We start from the raw sequence: 18,430 nt of genomic DNA on the forward strand, positions 1-18,430 counted from the left end.
ACCTTGAGTCAATCGTAACATGATTGCTGAGTTGTTGTCTCATGTGATTCTATCTGCGTAACCTTAATCTATCACTGAGGAGAGATACTACTGATAACGCCGAACGCCTTCCACACATGATGACTGCCAGGTTCAAATTTTAAAAGTGTTATTTTGTACAAAACTGTATTAAATATTCATTACATGAAGCCTATCTAATCTTGATCATCATTATTCGTGGTAAATAGACAGAATGTCGGTAGAGTTGTCGTAGTCCACGCCGCACTTGTCAGTGAAGCCAGTGAACTTGTCAACGCGAGCCTGGACGTATTCCTCAAAGCTATCTCGGGTGCAGCTAGTTCCTGGACCATCCTCACAAGCAGGTAGGGGCTGGGGAGCGCTGTTGACCAGAACACGGTAGTACTCTCCGTCCTCGTAACCATAGCTGCCTGTGCAGTTCAGTCTCTCGATGGCAATGTTGCTGAGGAAAGGTAGGATGTGTGAGCTCTTCCAGGCGCGGCGGTAGTTGATCTTAGTGAGAGGCATGGTGTCGTTGATCTGGGACTCGCTACCACCGGGCTCAGAGTTGTTGAAGAGACCCATCGCAACGAGAACCATTGGGGGAAGCTCGCGGTGGGTGAAACTAACATAGAGGTCCTCGTCAGAGTCTTTGTTCATGAGCAGATTGGCGGTGGAGTTGAGCCAGGGCATGCCGACGTAGCCAGAGACCTCGTTGCCATAGCCGGCGTTGTAGTGGTATCGGACGTCCTCAGCGTACTCCCAGCCTAGCCAGTCATCGGGGGTGAAGAGCTCCAGGTTGCAGAAAGGTGACTTTCCACGGACGACAGTCTCGTAGCCGCAAAGCTGCTGCATGCCGAAAATATCGTTGATGGTGAAGTTGAAATCGGAGGCAAGAGCGTTGAAGCGCTCAACAATGGGCTTGGCGTACTTCTCCTGATACTTGGAAGATTCATCGCTGCCGGTGGAGCCAGAGTAAGCAGGGCAGGCCTTGTAGGGAGTCAAGCTGTCGGCACCAGACTCCTCAGACTCGTAGATTTGTTCAACCTTGATGGATGTGTCGTCGGCCTGAAGACCACGGACAAAGGACTGAGCAGACTTGACAGTTCGCTCGGCGGTTGAAGTCCAGACCTTCTTGGGCTGCTTGAACTCAGGGTATCGAAACTCGAGATCAACTCCCAACTTAGTAGCCTCGAGACGGCCAAGGTTGGTCAAGAGAGATACTTCAGCGTCGGAGATGGGAGCCTCCCAGTCGGCAAGGAAGTTCAGGTAAGGGATCTTGGACCAATCCATGCCAGTCTTGTTCTCAAGCTTCTCGACAAAAGGCTCAATGTACTCCTCGTAGTCGAAGTCGTTGGCGTAGATGGCAGCATGTCGCACCAAGTAAGCGGCGCGCTCAGCTGTGCAGCCCTGAGGCGCATCGGGAGAAGCAGGAGGATCTTGGGACTCGAAGTAAGGTGCGATTCCAGTGAGGTGATGCAGAGGGTTGAAGGTGTACTCGGAGTTGAGAGAAGCAGCTGAAGCCTTGGCTGTAAGAGGCAGCAGGCTCACAAGAGCCTTGCTCAGAGGGTTATTTTGACGAGGCATTGTGAGTAGTCAGTAGAAGTCCAGATGCTCTGAGGATCTCAAAGTAAACTCAATTAACTACGGAGCAGATCTACCTATTATATCCTAGTCTACATAGTTTGTTTTCTTTTGTGTATATGAGATCATTGGTCTCGATGGTAAATGTCTCCATGTCGATTGCCGTGTCCTTGACGTCACAAGCATAAATAAGATCCACGACTGCCTTGTTCCTGTTCCTTGCAGTTTGTCTCTGTGTAATCCTCTGATTGGGTGCGGAGATTTGAGGCTCCATAACAAAGACATTGGCAACGCCGTCAGCCGAGGCCGCATTATCCGAGCGTGTGGACTTGGCGGCTCAAAAATCAAGAAATACAACCTCATCGCGATTCAAGGCGACGCGTATATCACAGTATTAAGCTTCTTTCTTGGACGAATAGCTGTTGTCGAGTCATATGTTTCACAATTGGGACCAACGCATAACGGGACACTGCCACCTCTACATCATACTTAATCTCTTTTTCCATGCATTAGACTAGATCAACTTTGAAGTCGATTTTCGATCAATTCAAACCTTTCCAGATCCACTGATTGTGTCACTGTCGTGTTTCAGAGTCTTGGGCTTAAAAACTGGGCCATCAATTGAATATAGATTGAGGCCTAGCGTCATCATCAACAAACAAAACACCCGGGCTGCATGTTGTGCGGTACTGCAAGGATTGTACCGACCTATTTCGCAAGAACAGGCAATAAAGATTGTGGGAATGTATACGTTTAGAAGAATGAACTACATACAACGACTCATGATACCCTGGCTACTTGTTCATCTGGCCTATTGCAAACCGCCTCCAGTACTCGACGTATTTGGTCTGTCCCAACCTAACTGCATCATAGTATATTGCAACAAACCATCGTTGGGAGGCATCCTGAATCTCGCCCGTGATATCTGTCCAGTCGCTTTCCATCTTGTTGTGCACCAGTTGTACGACATCTAAAGAATGTCCTGCCCATCGTCTAGAAGACATATCTGTGGAATACGAACGGATCTGAGTAACATCGGATGCGGTAACGCTGGCACCACGGTTGCTCATTATCTTGTTGATCTGATCTCTTAAGATCTCTCTGGTGACATTTTCTGGTGATCTGTTCCGTCCTGCTTCCCATGTAATAAGCCATATAAGTAAAATATCCAGAGTCATCCAAGGGTTTCGAGTCAGCGAGATAGTAGGATGCTCAGAGATGCTACGATCCCGGACAGGTTCCATTCGGATGTATTCGTTGGTGGTAAAATCACGAAGGCACCACTGGCCTTGGCCACCAAATTCTTCGGGAAACAGGCACGACTCCATCAGCCGGTGAAACCCTTTCGAAATACCACTCGTTGGTGATAGCCGGATAAGCTCTTGGAGGTAGGGGGGGTTAATATCCGAAGAATTCAAGGAAGCATAGTCGCATAACTGGTTTTGACTCCTCGCCTGCTTTAACACGTTAAACAGGTGAGGTCTCTGTGGCTTCATCAACATGCAAACCGCGTCCTGGGTTCCATCTTGAGGGTCTTGAAGTTCAGATTCATTGTTGTGGCTGGCCTCCCGAAGAGCAAGCAGTTGTTTACCACTGGCAATGAATATCGGTGTATCCACCCACGTTGTTGAACGGCGAGAGTGACGAATAAAATCCATGGCTCGGATCCAAAGAGTTTGAGAGCAAAGCCCGAGGGCGATGCAGTCGGTCGGGTGAAGGTATAGATAAATGCTGCTTATCAACTCTAGCGGTAGTTTCTCTATTGGAGATAGCGGAGCAAGACAATTGCGCTTCATCAGCGCTTGGTCAAGTAAGCCTGCCGGCGGTCTGTGTAGTAGTAGGTTAAAGGCGTTGAATGACATGTTGCGGACACAGAAGCCTTTCAAACTGCTTATGCCCACGCTATGGCATTTTAATTCAACTCGCTCATTACGCAATGGCGCGGAAATATACCAGAACTCGAGGCCGAAGATGCCTTCGCACATGATGAATATGCTGAAACGTGACGGTATTTATCTTGTCAAGATTGGGATATGAGATGAAAGCTGAAGTCGTGCAGTCAAGTCAGCTCGGTGCGGAGAAGAGGATGAGCTGATGACAATGCCTCCAACGAGATGCCCAGCCTCATGCGCCGAGAACACCAATCAAACCCAACTTGACATGGCGAGATTAGCTAAGAATTTAAGTTTTTGTCATTATTGGTCTTCAACGAGGTGCGCCAAACGGATGTTTTGGAACATGTTTTCAGCCGAATGTGTGGGAATAGTTGGATTGTCCATGTTTAGTACTATGTACAGCCAAAGGATCCCAGTTGCATTTAACGTATGAGAAAAGGCGTCTGGGTATTATTTTACAGTGGTTGTAGATGTAACTCTGATGATTGCTGTGTCTCTGTTGTGGTCTGTTATTGCATGTCGTCATCTCATTGGTGTAGGGTAGTTATTTGTCGTCCAAACCACAAAGTCAGCTTCGGCACAACATTAAGACGAGACGACATCCTGCAGAATCAATCATTGAGGCTTGGATGCTTACGCGTCAGGTTAAGTTTATAGTTTATACGTGATGATATGATTGTCGTGGATGCTCAAAGAAGGTTCTGTTGGGGATGTCATTAACACCCCTCCGACGCGTTCAAGCAACCCATCTCTGTGCTGGGTGGGTAAAGACAATGTCATCAATTGCAACGCAGGTGAATAGAGTTCAATGTAGGGCTGATTTGGTGGATAGAGTTCGCTTGGCAAATCGCCAATTTTCATCTTGACAATCTGTTCTCCACTGATTGCAGCAGACTTGGCGTTGCGACTCTAGAATGGACGAGAGAAAGTTGGTCACTGTCAAGTTGTAAAGAGGGACTTGATGCACGGTCATGGAGGATCTCCACCTTGTGTCCCTGCTGTGCCACGTCTGGCCTTTTTACAGAACTTGGCAGAATCAGTCTAGACTTTACCTGCCAAGCAGTGTGTCTACCTATGCTAGGGAGGAAATCAGGAATATTGAACCTGACATTGAACTATAGCCCCACGTAGGGCTCATAGAATCACCAGAAAGTCAAAGTTACTGATCTTTGTGTTGACATCCCTCAGGCAGATCAGTCCATGGGTTATCCCCTAGCTCGCTAAATCAATGCACCTAAATTTAAAATGGCAGCCCTGAGTCTCTGACTCCCGGCTGTAGTTATGGCGGTCTTTGGTGGGGTTTTGTTAAATGTGGCGCAGCTCACCAGCAAAAAAAGAGCATTGACCAACCATGGAAGGTGCTCCGTAGCCAATTTGAACAGGGACCCGGGACTGGGACCCGGGCTAGAACAATTTGGCGAGCCTGAGCCCCCCATCCCCTTAAAAAAAAAGTTAATGACTGGATCGTGATTAGGGGCGTCAGGATCCAACTCTGCTGTAACGCTTCCTTCCTTTCAATTCTTCGTCTTCTTCATATCCGCTCTTTTACCGTTCGTCTTGTCCTGTTTTGTTTTCTAGTTCTCCGCCTTTTTCGCTCTGTCACTGTCACTGTCACTGTCACTGTCACTGCCAGCCTGCCTCAGTACCACTACCTCAATACCTTCGACCAGGTAGCTAGCCAGATCGTGGCCCAGCAAAACAGAGACACGCCCTCTTCCTTTCCCTCCATGTGAGGTTCCCGACCCTCCTCTACCTCAACCACGACGTCGCATCTTTTGCCCCGCTGAAGCGGTCTGTCGACGTCAAGATGCGCATCTCCAACATGCGTCTGCCCAACGGTATGCGCAACCTGAGCGTGCGCTTGTCTCAAGTCAAAATACCCCATCCTCACCCGAGGCGCATCATTCTCTATGCAATGATCACCGCCATGATGGTCGGCATGATCGTCATCTTCACCATGAGCGATACCCTCTTCGGCCCCAAAAATACCGGCTTCGACCCTTTACTCTCCCGAACCAACGATTACCGCCTCCTCACCAGCCGACGCAATAACTTGGGCTTCTACAACACCATCAACGTCAAGAAGACTGGTCAGAAGATTATGAACCCGACCCTTCTCGAGTTGCCAAAGGGTAGCAAGCACGACTTTCTCGTCATTGCCCGCGCTCCCCACGTCGACCAAGATATCAAGGGCAAAAAGTACAGACGCGCCCAGCAAGTCGCCACCTTTGTTAGCCTCACCTGGGATGCATTCGGCCGGCCCGAGCTCACTGCGGATAACGATTGGCATAAGATGCTTGTTGAGGACTTTACAGAAGCCCAAGGCCCCGAGCATCATTGCAAGAACCAGCCCGATATGGATAAATACATTGGTCCCGAGGATATGAAGCTCTTCTGGAGGAAGAACGGCACTCCCATGCTTATCTTCACCCACCAGGTCAACGACGAGAACCTTTGCGAGGGCATGTACATTGTCGATGCCCGTGCTGCTGTTCCCGAGCTCGTGAAGCAAATGGGCAAGCACGCAAAAAAACTACCGGCCATTGCATTCGATAAACCTGTCCTTCTCCGACGCCAGCCCCCCGAAGGCGAAGAATCAGATGCCCGATACCAACGCGAGAAGAATTGGGCCCCTGTCTACAACCCTTTTAGCGATGACGATGACGAGATGATGTTTATGGTTGAGCCTAGCCAGCTGTACCGCTTCAACTCGACCGACGAGCCTGTCCAGAACATGGAAGCCGAAGCCGAGTCCGCCGTTGACGAGCCCTTCCCCCCCGATCACGAGGGCAAGACGTGGCACTCAGACAGCAAGACCTGTATGAACGACGTTATGCTCACCGAAAAGCGCGTCCACCAATCGACGCCAATGCTGAGCTTGACCCTTTGCAATCGCGGGGCGTGCGAGCCTGCGGCAAATAACACGGTCATTATGGGCATGGTGCAGATGCGCTACGACCCTCCCCAATACACAAATACGTGGTACGACCACCGAATCGTCGTCTACTCGCCAGTTGCGCCCTTTAATATGATGAGCATCAGCAAGAAGCTCACGTATCACGGCGAGACCAACAGCAAGTATATCTGGACGGGAAGCATGGTGTACCACGGAGACCAGCCAACGCAACGTAGCCACGGCTACCTCGATGACGAGATTTTGCTGAGCTTCGGCATCGGCGACTCGGCGCCGGGTTGGCTGGACATCAAGGCCGAGGAGCTGGTGATTGATCACTATTTCTGCCAGGGCGCAACATCGGGGTATAGGGACAGCATCAAACAGCATTCATCATGACGAGACACGAACAATGTAATCGGTAATAGAGTCGCATATTAATTTGCACGGTGTATCACATATAGGCATAGCATTATTTACATAGATGTACAGAGAATAGATCAAGTGTATACTTAATCAAGTACCTTGGGATATGGAGTTTGGGGGCATGTTAGACAGAAACAGAGAGGCCATCTAGAGAATTGACCGATTCCAACTGTATTCGCTGCTGTAGCCCCTGAGGTGGCTGTGAAACGATGGAAGGAACCCTTGCTTCACTCTCAGGTAAGAAGTAATTTCCAGATGATTCTTGGCAGAGAGGAGTCGGAAGCTCTGAGCTCTTCTCTTGTGGAGAGGGTCAATTCCGAGGGTCCTTCTAAACGTCGCACCGGCGCAAGAGACCTCATTACTAGCAGGGATTGGCAGCAGGGCTTGATTGGTGAGAGCGTACAAATTTACGGGGGATCAAATCAGAGCGGCCGCTTACTCATAATGGATAGGGCTGACCGATAAGGATAAGGATAAGGATAAGGATAAGGATAAGGATAAGGATAAGATATAGGAGATAAGAGATAAGAGATAAGAGATAAGTTGTTCGCTGATATCTGAATCAAGGACTTGACACTGTTCAAGACCGTATGCTAATTATTGCAAATAATGTTGCCATCTCTAGTATATCGCGAATTCTTACCCGGTCTTGCATACCCATTGTTCCCTTCATTACACCGCTCACTGAGAGGCACCAGAGTAGGGGCTCGAATCCTTTGCGGCACGTCTCCATAGTAAGCATCGCTTAGATATGGAGGGTCGTGATGGAGGGCATATTCCTTCTCAAAAACTTACCAAAAAAATGTCTAGAGAAAGCTGTAGCGGTTGGTGTTGCTAACACTCTTGCATAGACCTTTCTCGTATCGAGGATAAGGATGATGACGACTCGAGTGTGGCGCAATATCAGGAACTGCTTGGCATAGCCTAATGGCATCACAATCTGACATGCCATATTCATCCTTCAGCTCCGCACAACCTCACACCCCGTAAAGAGGGTACTTCTACGAAATCTAGACTCGCAACCATGGTTAACCGCGGAGGGAGAAGCAAAGCTTGTAGAACCTGCAAGCGAAGACGCGTCAAATGCGGTACTTATAATAACCACCTGCCATTTCGGGTCATGTTCTGACTAACATGTGCTAGATAATGGCAAGCCACTTTGCCAAAGATGCGAAAAGGCTGGTTTGAATTGCGAGGGATATGTCACATATGAAGAATTCGTTGATGAAACAAAACGATTTGCTACAGACAAGCCTGAGACGAAGCCCAAGGAGCTCCAATTGCAGCTAACCCACAAGCAGCAACACGTTTCTCGACCGTTCCGTCCACTCATCAACGAGAATGACTTGATTCACGCTCATCTCCTCTCCAAAATCGATGGAGTCCTACCACTGATGACCAACCTCGAATCGCTCCCCTCTTCCACTTCAACGCGTTCTCTTTCTATACGGGCACTGGCAGCGGTGTACTTTGGTAAAACTAATTCTGATAAACGCATTTTTGACTTGGGAACTAGGGAGTACGTGAAGGCTTTGAAGAAAGTGCACACGGATCTGTCGAGTTCAACAACTGTCCTAGAGTGGGACACGTTGGTGAGCGTGCTTTGCCTGTGCATGTTTGAGACTGTTGCTTTTACGGAAAAGAATGGTTGGTTGAGACACTATGAGGGAATCTCTCAGCTGGTATAAAGCGCAATTGTCTTTTACGTGTGAGTTCTCACTGACCATGGGTCTATACAGGTCAAATTGAGAGGTCCATGGAGGCATCAAACACCTCTCGACAGAGAGCTTCTACGACAGTGTCGCTTCGAGATTGTATGTCTTATCCGTTGGCTGATCGCACAGTGGCTAACTGGGAAAGATTGTATGCGCACTGATAAAACGTTGCCATTGCTACCTTGAACTGGCTGATTGGCAGACCATCCCATGGCCAGCAGATGTGCCAAAGACTTCTAGCGACACTATCCACGACATATTCGCCCGTGTTCCAGGTCAACTTCACGATATGGATCTCGTGTGGAAAGGTGAAGCTGATGACGACTTTGTCGACAGTTTGCGTCAGCGTGTTGAGGCGACTCTCTCGGATCTTGAAGACTGGGGGCTACTCTACAATCATCCCCGTCCTCTGTCAGGTCCGGTAACAAACAATGATGAGTTTCAACACACCGTCAAAGATATAGCACTACTTGCGCTACAAAGGGCTATCATTCTCTGCATGTCAGACCTCTGCACACGTCTCAGAATCCCCCTGGTAGCTGAGATACCGGTCGCTTTTGAGAATCAGCAAACGATCAGGACGGCTATTGCAATTGAGATATGTCAACTGGCAATTTCATGTCTTAGCGAAGGGTCTACAAGGACAGAGCCGCTCCTGTTCATATTTCCCTTGCAGATTGCAAGCATGAATCTGCCAGCGGGAAGCGCAGAGGAGAAAATGGCCGAAGAGGTTATGAATGATGTTATTGCTGGGACACATGGGTTTGAGATTGGACGAAGGCGAGAATTGAGGCCGTCGAGGCTAGATTGCTCTTGATTCATTGTGTCTATAAAATTTAAATCGAAGTACTGGAAACCCATGCAAAACAAAAGAAAAGATCTCCACAAAAGGTATCTCACAGGGCTCGAACCATAAGCCATTCGAGCTTCGCTACCTTCTTCTCGTCCTTCTCTTCTCTCTTCCCCGACTTCTTCTGCGACTTGGCCAAAGCCTTCTCATGCTTCTCCAGTAACTTCGCTCGGTCCTTTTCCACTTCCTCCAGGTCTTTCTTCCGCCTCTTCTCAATCTCGCGAATCTTCTTGTCGCTTGCACCCTCCAGCTTCGCATCCGCCTGTGCATTTATCTCCAGGATCTTATCCTCCAATCCCACAATCTTAGCCTCATTCTCTATGCGACTCTCCGTATCTGAGTCGTACCGCTCTTCGATAGACTCGATCGGGTAGTTGTACTTCTCGGCCGCCTTTTCACGCTTCTGGTATCGCTTGTCTGCCTTCTTTTGTTTCTTCTCCTCCTTCTTGGCCTGTTTCATCGCGGCTTGCTTTGCGCTGACGCGATCTATCACATTGCTGGATTTGACTGGGGGTTCAACATCGAAAGACAAGACTTCGACGCCATGACTGATCTCTTGGAGTCTCTGCAACGGCTCAATACTTTTGGCTGTCATCTTGAGTCGTCGCATAACCTCCTCATCCTTCAAGATCTCCATCTTTAGGCCCTTTGGAGCAAAGATGTCACGGTTCACCCTTTCAAGAACCTTCTTAGGCCTAATGTATGCTGTCGCAGCTGTCGCAGCGCCTGCAGCTAGACCGAGACCCAAGGAAACACCCTGGCAAACAGGATCAGGCGCAAAACCTAGACCATCGCCCGCAATTTGCATGGCTTTGAAAGGTGCGGGCTCAGCGAGAGCAATGTTGACAGCGTCAACGATAGCCATGAACTCGGATGACGAGATTCCATATGAATCAAGGACAGGAGGGTATGCCCTGACAAAAGGGGGCGTAGCTTCAAGACCACCTCCGATTGAGGATGAAGGAAGGACGATAGGCCGGGACGAAGGTGCGTTCTGTTGCGAGATGTAGGACATGGTATCGTGTTCCTGGTAAGTTGGAGGAGGAGGTTGGTAGTAATCATTGTCCCCATACTGCAGTTCTGGTACAGCGAACGGTTGCTGCCGAGAGTCTTTCTGATCAGAATACATGTTTCTTATGGGCTCAAATTCTTGGGAGTATCGAATGGTAATAAAGGACAAAACATTACATTGGGAAGGGATGGCGGCTGGCCTTTTATCTGAAGGAGAAAAATGCCCACTGAACAATTGTCTGTCAATACTTACAGCAACTGACATGAGGTTATCCCCAATTGGGATCATTGCTCGAGATGGAGGCCATTCAGGTCAGTGGCACTGTAATCAGACGCTAAACCGCAAAAGGTTGATTGTGCGAGCAGTGCTGCGCCGTCTTACAGCCGATCATTGACAGCAGTGGCATTGATCGTCGGCCTTGACCATCCCAGAAGTAGCCAATTGCTCGATAATACCATCTGGCAGCTGTGTATTTGATTCTTAGCTTCAATTGGATTGAATCGGATTTGAAGGCACGGTGTTCTCAACGAGGTCAATGAAGGTTGCACACAAAAAGAGTGACTCAAATGATATAGAGTCCAATGGAATATTTAACTATCCAACTATCTACACAGAAAACATCTCATTCTTTTCATTGAAATATCTTAATAGCAGCAGGAAGCTCCTCCATTCCTTCCACGAAAGCCCCGAACTCGCCTTTGGCCTTTTCCATGTCCTCATCCACATCGTCCGTCCATCGATGGATATAAATCGTCTTCATACCTACAGCCTGCGCCCCCCTCAAGTCGTACGCATGCGCGGCAACCAAAACGACTTCCTCGGGTTGGAGTTTGACAAGTCGCAAAGCCTTGTTATATGCCTCAGGGTCGGGTTTGTATGTGCCTAGCAACTGACTCGAGAAAAGCATGTTGAAGTTCAGCCCAGCAAAGCGGGTGAGGTCGAGCTGCAGACGTGTAGTACCGTTGGCGTGCACGAATACCTCGAGACCAAGATCATTTCGGATAGAATCAATTGCCTGTCGAACTTCGGGCCAGGCTGGTTGAGCATGCCAGGCATTGATCAGCTGCTTCTTGATCTCTGGGGTGAAGTGCGGCTTGTAGTCTGGCATGTCATCAAGAATATTCTCCAAGACACGGATGAGCGTGTCGTCAATATCCTCGGGCTCAAGTCGCTGAGCAAGACGTTCACTGTTGGCTATAAAGTATTTTCTTCGCCATTCAAGAGCCAGCTCTGAGGCTTTGGGCTTGGGAATAGCGGGGGGTAATGCGTTGACGACACTGCTATGCCAGTCAAGGCAAGTGCCCATAAAGTCAAAGAAAACTGCCTTGATCATTCTCGATACTGAAGACGTTACAGTCGCTGTGAACGGAAGATTGAAAACAAATCAGTCAACGAAAGTTGTTTTGCGCGTTCGAATATTTAAATGCTGACACTTCGGTGATGTGATTACCAATTGTGCAGTGATGTAATTTGGTGGGTGACTTGATTCTGTCATGATTGGCTGTCCTAGGCGGCGTCTTTCTGTAAAACGAAGGGCGTGTCATTGAAAGGCGTATGCACATGGGAAAACGCTTCAAATGTGATTCGAATGCTGGTATTGGGATTTAGAAAACGAGCAACTAATATGAGCGTACTTCAAAAATGCTATAAAATCAGTAAAGTGGTATAAATGCAAATAAAGCTAGAGCATGGGTATCTCAGATCATCATGAATCGTATAAAGAACTTCCTCAAACCATCAACCAGGCCATCGCTGCCAGTGATCCTCCCACTGCCATCATGACAGACTCCGAGCTGCCTGAGAGGCTAAACGCACCACTGTCCGCTTCCTCCGACATGTAAGTCATAGTATTCGGTGTGGCAGGATAGTGATCCTCGTTGTAGGTCGAGTTGAGCATCACCTTGCCTACAACGTCGCCTGATTCAAGTCGGATATATGTCTCCACCTCATTCTTCTCCAACATGTCTTCTGTCACCACAATCTCTCGCGCGCCCCGGATCCAATCGCCATATCCACCATATCCGGAGTGCTGTCCGTAGCAGAGATGGATGCCGTTGCCTTCGATATCCATTCCATCGAGTTTTGTATCCCAACGGTAGCACCATGTGTTTCCGTGGTCGTGGCCATAGAACAATCCGATAATTCCGGGGATCGTCACTAAAGCTTCCATAAAAGGAATGTCTTGGCCACCGTATGGGCAGTCGTAAGTCGGAGTGCCATCAGCACACCATCCATATCCCTGTTGGGGGACGGGAGGATCGTCGTTGATGCCAGGCTGATTGTTCTTTCGGATACCAAGCTCTGTCTGAAGCGCGACTGTGGCATTGGGGGGCACGTGGACAAAAGCAAGCGAAGGGATGGTTTTGTTGTGCTTGCTGGTCAGCTCGGTGCTCGTTTCGTTGAACCAGTCTACCACGCTCTGATCAACCCAGTTCTCCTGCCAACTGCCCTGATAATAGTTTCCACCACGGCTATCGAAGAACCACAGAATCATCTGAGGGCTGCAGTCTGAGGTATTAGAGCAGTCGGAGGGATAGACGGGAAGATAATAGTTGGTGGTGCCTGATCTTGTCTTGTTGACCATTTTCTGAGTGCGTGCTCCTGGCCACATCTGCTCGCGTACAAGAATATCATCACCATTAATGTTGTAGTTGTGGTCATGATTGCCATAAGTGGACGCCCAAGTAAGACTGCGATTAACCATAGGCTCGACAATCATGTCAATATAGTGTGTGCTGTTGTGTTTCCACGTTGAGTCGCCATTGATGAGATCGCCATTGAGCACTACCAGATCTGGTGTGTCATAGTCAAGCACTTTGTTCAGAACCTCGACTGAATTGCGATCCTGCTCGGGACCTGTTGTAGATTCATCTATTGCAGATTGTTAATTGCATGCTCTCAGCAATAAATGATATCGAGACTCACATTGTCCGAAATGCATGTCAGAAAAGATGGCAATCTGAAAAGTGCCATCTTTCTTGAACTGTAGCGGGTCAAGCTTAGAGTTGTCGACATCGGCGCCGCAAGCGAACGCTACGAGAGAAGCTATTGCGATGATCTGCCGTCTCATTGTGATTTAATTGGTGATGTCCACAGAAACAATTGTTCAAAGATGGATAGTTGCGATGATCCTTCTGGGCATTCTGATATTTGACATCATGGCCGATCGATCATTTAAGACTGTGTCGACAGAAGCATCGATGCGTCATCTCTCGGAACTTTAGAATAAGAGAAATGCTTCACGATCCCCAGATGAGTTAGACTTGAAGTAAGGGGACCAAGTTAAAGAGGGGCATTTGCGACATGGATAGCAAATTTCGTATACGTGGTCGTCAAGAACAGCCGACGACTACGTGTGGCGCTTGTACTTCTTTTTTCCTCCGAATCTACAGCAATCAATCTAACGTTAGCGAGGTATTAGGCTGCCAGAAAACAGGGTACGGAACAGGCGGTAGTGTCTTTGGTGCATGCTTGAACTCTCTATACCTTGGATGAGACGATGAGACGCTGCTAGCGAGGGTTATAAACCACGACCTTTTCTGACAAATGATCGATAACAATTGAATTGGTCGATCTGTGCCCTTGCCAGGTTCCGGCCATGATCCATCTTTGTTCTTGAAGCTATTGGAGGACATACCGATCGATTTCGGTTCCGGATCCGAGATGTGGGAGAGCTGAGGACAGGAGAGCTCGACCTGAGACGGCCCGAGCACGACGAGTCGTCATCCCGAGAGACTAAGGCCTAGTAGCGCAAACTCTAAGGTCGCAATAATGCCCAATAACCTTGGTCTGATCATTAATCTCCTCCCAAGTGCCGCGTAATTGACATCGTCAACATTAGCTAAGCTCCATCGCATACGTACATGCTCATACGAGTCTGTTGTTAGCGAGACCTGACTAAGGAGAAGCCTGTCCGCTCAGACGAGGTTGAAGCCCAAAGCAGCAAGCCATCACGCGACCGGCTTCCGTTGTGGGCGGCAGGCCTAACTTGCAAAAGACAGGCCCACACATTAAAAGAAGCTTAGATTTGTCAAGGAATGCCTGCAATTTTTCCCTCGCTATTCTTCTCACGTGCGAAATCCCACATGGCATATCAATTCTGTGACCGTAGTACGATATCTGCTTTCTTTAGCAATGCAGCTGACCTGCCGCTTAGAAGCAAGCGTCATGGAAGCCCTGCAAGGTTAGCATTCTATTAAGATACGCTAAGGCCGGCAGGGTATCGCTTATTTGCTATAGGGTTACAACATGAGATTGATCAGTCTTCACGACACATTCAATGGAGACTGTGTTGCCAGAGTGCCGACTGATCCATGGAGTACGCAACTCATGCTGGTGCCCCAGACAATAACATCTTTTCTGCATTATCAAACCGACCAGGACATTATATCGATGCCTAAACCGGGACCTTTCGTATTGCTGGGTACTACGTGCTGATGCTAGGTCATTCAACGAGTACCTACCAACCATTCACAACATCGACATTATCACCACAACGGGAGCAGCAAATTATTGTACTATATTGAATGCGTTGGGAGTACTATCGATTCGTGAATACAGAGCTGTCGGTGTTTTGGGACGTTCTCATCAAGAACTATGACTTGCCGTTGCGCCCGTTTGCGTGGGTGAATAAAGTTAAAGTTTTGGCTGAAACTTGGAATCCCGGTTTATAAGACCTGGCCAGAAGGATGATGTATAAGCAATTGCTATTTCATGTTTCTATTTACCTTTCAATCTAACCAATTTGTCCAGGAAGTCGTTTATTGTAACCTTGAATATGCCGGTCCAGTATCCGCAACATGGAAGTCGTTTTTCCTTCACCGGTCCTGGTATCATTTACGTGCCAGAGACTCTACCTACGATTTTCCAACAACTTATTCTGAATCATCTTCGGATCTCCTTCTCTCCCTAGATTGACGTAGCATCTCTACATCTTCTTCATCGATAGACTGTCCTCGGGATGCTGGCTCCACTTGCGGAACTTCATGGGTATGCAGTTTCATGTTGATGAACATGAACCACAGTCCCAAGTCATACATAATTCGCAATATACCGCCTACGACAAAGGCAATCCAAAACTTGCCGCTCTCAGCAAGCCCTCCAGTGAGGGATGGACCAGTAGCCATGGCCAACGTTCTGAGTGTCGACGTGATACCCATCACGGCAGTGCGCTCTTCAGGCTTCACCACAGCAGCAATAAAGGCTGCCCTCGGGGCTTGGTCCATGTTGTTCAGACCCATGCGGATGAAAAGGAGTATAACTGTGATGACAATGCCGCTGGGCAACGGGAAGAAAAGTACGGAGATTGATGATGGCAGGTGAGTGAAGACCATGGTGTTGACCAGGCCAAGGTGACGAGCCAATGGTCCCGCAAAGACTGTTGAAATCGTGGCCAAGACCTGCGCTGTGGAAAAGATATCTCCAAGCCTAGCTTTGGACAAGGAAAACTTGGAATCCAAGAAGTATGTTGTCAGAGATTCTGAGACCATGCCATCGGCCAGAGAGTCAACAGTGAGCAGGAACCACAAACGGTACATGACATTTCTGGTACCTGAGGAAACGCTCGAAAAACGACTGCTGGGTTTTTGGGGGTCTGACGCGATAGATGGCCTTCTGCTTGTGTCTTCATCCTCATCAGATGACCCCCGAAGAAGTCCTTCAGCTAGCTCATCCGACGCTTCTGAAGCATCTTCATGATAGACCGCCTCGGTCTTGCTACTCACGAGCAGCGCGAACACGACGTTCAACCCGCCCATCAATACATAAACCCAGAATGTAGCATGGTATGCCGCTACAATATCCCAACCCTCCCGGTTCGCGAGCTTCTCCACAAATCGTCCTGCCAATGCTGTCCCTGTCGCCGCGCCAAGACTGGAACTGGTAATATACCAAGCCAAGACATCGGCTCGAGTCTTGGGGTCTGTAATGTGAGACAGCATGGACTCTTCGATGGCTCTGAAAGGTCCAAAATCGCTACCGCTGGCACTGATAACACCGACGATGGCAGCCAACAGAAGAACCCAAAAGTTCTCAAAGTAAGAGAAGACTAAGCCTGAAAATGCCATTAAGGCTCCGCCTGCGATGAGAACTCTTCGTCGGCCAAGCCCATCGGCCATGAGAGTAACAATCAAGCCGAGGAAAACATCACCCAGAAGGGTCAAGCTCATGAACAGGCCAATACGAAAATCTGAGAAACCCAATTTGGAGAAAAATTGAGCTATCGTAAGTGTAACGGCTTTGAAGGCGAACATGCGACATGTTCGTGAGAGGATAATAAGCCATGCGTCTTTACCAGTTGCCCACACGGCTGAGATGCCAGACTCGTGGTATAGCCAGCCAACCGTTTTAACGACAGAATTCCCCTGAGTCGCCATTACGGTGAGTGGATAAAGATGAGAAGAAAAGTAACAAGAATGAGAAAATATGAATTGATCGCATGGTCAATTGCCATAAGTAACAATCACCTTGCTAGTCTGCGGGGTGCGCCGGTCGGAGTTATCGGCGCCGTGATCGGCAGAGATTCACCGAGTTGCCACTTTGAGAGTAATCATTGCAGTTTTTTACTGATGCTAGGGTAGTGAGTCAAAGGAATTAACCTGGAGTTATACTGGACTTCAGTTTTGAAGCCGAGTCTCGGTGTGCCGAAAAGAGACTAAGCGGTTGAATTTACGTGACAACTTGTGATGATTATTATGACTATTTAGACAGAAAATGATGAATGTAGTAGATCCGATATTGAGTTGTTGCGAGAGGATCACGTCAGTCAAGGATGTTTTTTTGCCATTCAAAATGGATCAATTGTAAAGAATAGGCGAGTCGTGATAGACATGCCTTTGTGTCTTCTGAGTATTGTGTTTCCAAATTGTAGAACCAAACTCAAACCCCAGTACTTTCTCCCCGAATAGCTCAGCTGGAAGAGCGTTCGACTGTAATTGTAAGCATGTCATCGAAAGGTCACTTGTTCGATCCAGGTTTCGGGGATCCATTCTTTTTTGCATTTCTCGCCAATACTTTTCTGTCCCACCTTGATACTCATGCTCCCTTGTTGTTAGTATTGCTATGGCTTGGCTCGAGCTCAATTACCTTGAATCAGATGCATCTATTGACAAATGATTGGCCCATGAACAAGATATTTAAACTTTGCAACATGTGAGATCCCCGCATCCTGATTCATGTTTTGCAACATAAACAAAAACAAAATAAATATGCCGACTTCCAATAACTCTTTACCCGCGTGGTATCATCGCCTGGCTCCTCATTTCAAGAGTGGAGGAGTCGTCCTTCCATGGACATTTGATGAAGATATATCGGATCTCGATGAGTCGGGCCAGGATGAAACCGGCGCTTACAATGGCCCTGATGCTACATCATTTCGCCAACTGAAAGAAATGCGAGAGCAGCGCAAGCAAGAACTGCAGCGACGAATAGGCTTTGTTGAAAAACAAAAGGAAAGAAACCGGGAAGATGAGTTGGAGAAAGTCAGAGAGGTCCAGATTGCTTACGAAACCCTCGAGTCGTCCATGACCACAAAAAGCAACATGCCTGTCCTGGGCTCTCTAGACACCACTTTCGAACTTTACTCAATCGACTACTTCAACCACTTGTACGATCCTACTCCCTCTGGTAGTCGCAAGAAATACTTGAGGTTTCAGCATGTGGAAGAACACGCCCAAGGGCCAGCAAATTACCTTCCCCTCGAAGGCATCTTATGGCTGAACCAGGATGTTGAGACCAAGCTCGCTCCATTCTATCCGCCAAAGCAGTCGAGTTTACAACATTACAGGCTTGACAGCGCCGATGGAAGGTTCTCATTCATATTGCAATTCATTGATGACAACTATTTAACTCTTCGGGTCAGTCGGCACCTTGTCTTCATGAACAGGCCGGAGGAAGCGACGGGGCCGGACACATTTGTATTTGGCGGGATCCGAAATGACTGGGGAAAGCAGCTGCAAGCCTTTGCCAAAATGAATTCCATGGCAAGGGAGGACAACTTCTTTTCCAGTACGTTGACCTAGAGTGGGTTTGGTGCAGCATCCTGGCATCCAGTCCGTTATA

General features: G+C 48.3%; 9 protein-coding genes and 1 non-coding gene across 10 annotated transcripts; 4 read left to right on the plus strand and 6 right to left on the minus strand.

Moving 5' to 3' along the window:
- Positions 1-148: 148 nt before the first annotated feature.
- Positions 149-1,603, minus strand: FGSG_03402 (uncharacterized protein). The gene has a single exon (XM_011324021.1). It carries the CDS (start codon positions 1,582-1,584, stop codon positions 211-213), a length of 1,374 nt encoding a protein of 457 aa, XP_011322323.1. The 5' UTR covers positions 1,585-1,603; the 3' UTR covers positions 149-210.
- A 772-nt stretch (positions 1,604-2,375) lies between these two features.
- FGSG_03401 (uncharacterized protein) lies at positions 2,376-3,566 on the minus strand (the record flags this gene model as incomplete). Its single annotated transcript, XM_011324022.1, has 2 exons — positions 2,376-2,439; positions 2,470-3,566. 2 exons carry the CDS (start codon positions 3,564-3,566, stop codon positions 2,376-2,378), a joined length of 1,161 nt encoding a protein of 386 aa, XP_011322324.1.
- A 1,508-nt stretch (positions 3,567-5,074) lies between these two features.
- On the plus strand, positions 5,075-6,974 carry FGSG_03400 (uncharacterized protein). Its single transcript, XM_011324023.1, has one exon. It carries the CDS (start codon positions 5,284-5,286, stop codon positions 6,766-6,768), a length of 1,485 nt encoding a protein of 494 aa, XP_011322325.1. The 5' UTR covers positions 5,075-5,283; the 3' UTR covers positions 6,769-6,974.
- An 845-nt stretch (positions 6,975-7,819) lies between these two features.
- FGSG_03399 (uncharacterized protein) lies at positions 7,820-9,327 on the plus strand (the record flags this gene model as incomplete). The annotated part of the gene is made up of 4 exons (XM_011324024.1): positions 7,820-7,883; positions 7,939-8,387; positions 8,535-8,609; positions 8,713-9,327. The coding sequence occupies 4 exons, from the start codon at positions 7,820-7,822 to the stop codon at positions 9,325-9,327; spliced, it is 1,203 nt and encodes a 400-aa protein (XP_011322326.1).
- Positions 9,328-9,406: 79 nt separating this feature from the next.
- FGSG_03398 (uncharacterized protein) lies at positions 9,407-10,375 on the minus strand (the record flags this gene model as incomplete). The annotated part of the gene is made up of 1 exon (XM_011324025.1): positions 9,407-10,375. The coding sequence occupies one exon, from the start codon at positions 10,373-10,375 to the stop codon at positions 9,407-9,409; it is 969 nt and encodes a 322-aa protein (XP_011322327.1).
- Positions 10,376-11,003: 628 nt separating this feature from the next.
- Positions 11,004-11,705, minus strand: FGSG_12444 (uncharacterized protein; the record flags this gene model as incomplete). The annotated part of the gene is made up of 1 exon (XM_011324026.1): positions 11,004-11,705. The coding sequence occupies one exon, from the start codon at positions 11,703-11,705 to the stop codon at positions 11,004-11,006; it is 702 nt and encodes a 233-aa protein (XP_011322328.1).
- Positions 11,706-12,101: 396 nt separating this feature from the next.
- FGSG_12445 (uncharacterized protein) lies at positions 12,102-13,442 on the minus strand (the record flags this gene model as incomplete). Its single annotated transcript, XM_011324027.1, has 2 exons — positions 12,102-13,243; positions 13,298-13,442. The coding sequence occupies 2 exons, from the start codon at positions 13,440-13,442 to the stop codon at positions 12,102-12,104; spliced, it is 1,287 nt and encodes a 428-aa protein (XP_011322329.1).
- Positions 13,443-15,246: 1,804 nt separating this feature from the next.
- FGSG_03396 (uncharacterized protein) lies at positions 15,247-16,746 on the minus strand (the record flags this gene model as incomplete). The annotated part of the gene is made up of 1 exon (XM_011324028.1): positions 15,247-16,746. One exon carries the CDS (start codon positions 16,744-16,746, stop codon positions 15,247-15,249), a length of 1,500 nt encoding a protein of 499 aa, XP_011322330.1.
- Positions 16,747-17,267: 521 nt separating this feature from the next.
- FGSG_20606 lies at positions 17,268-17,353 on the plus strand. Its single transcript has one exon. It is a non-coding gene; the product is annotated as a tRNA-Tyr (tRNA).
- Positions 17,354-17,577: 224 nt separating this feature from the next.
- Positions 17,578-18,390, plus strand: FGSG_03395 (uncharacterized protein; the record flags this gene model as incomplete). The annotated part of the gene is made up of 1 exon (XM_011324029.1): positions 17,578-18,390. One exon carries the CDS (start codon positions 17,578-17,580, stop codon positions 18,388-18,390), a length of 813 nt encoding a protein of 270 aa, XP_011322331.1.
- Positions 18,391-18,430: the final 40 nt, after the last annotated feature.

This window comes from Fusarium graminearum, chromosome 2, assembly GCF_000240135.3.
Source record: "Fusarium graminearum PH-1 chromosome 2, whole genome shotgun sequence".
Lineage (NCBI taxonomy): Eukaryota > Fungi > Ascomycota > Sordariomycetes > Hypocreales > Nectriaceae > Fusarium > Fusarium graminearum.

What these genes read in the sequence shown, in the direction of transcription:
- FGSG_03402 (XM_011324021.1), bottom strand. Translation starts at nt 1,584, where the DNA reads ATGCCTCGTCAAAATAACCCTCTGAGCAAGGCTCTTGTGAGCCTGCTG.
- FGSG_03400 (XM_011324023.1), top strand. Translation starts at nt 5,284, where the DNA reads ATGCGCATCTCCAACATGCGTCTGCCCAACGGTATGCGCAACCTGAGC.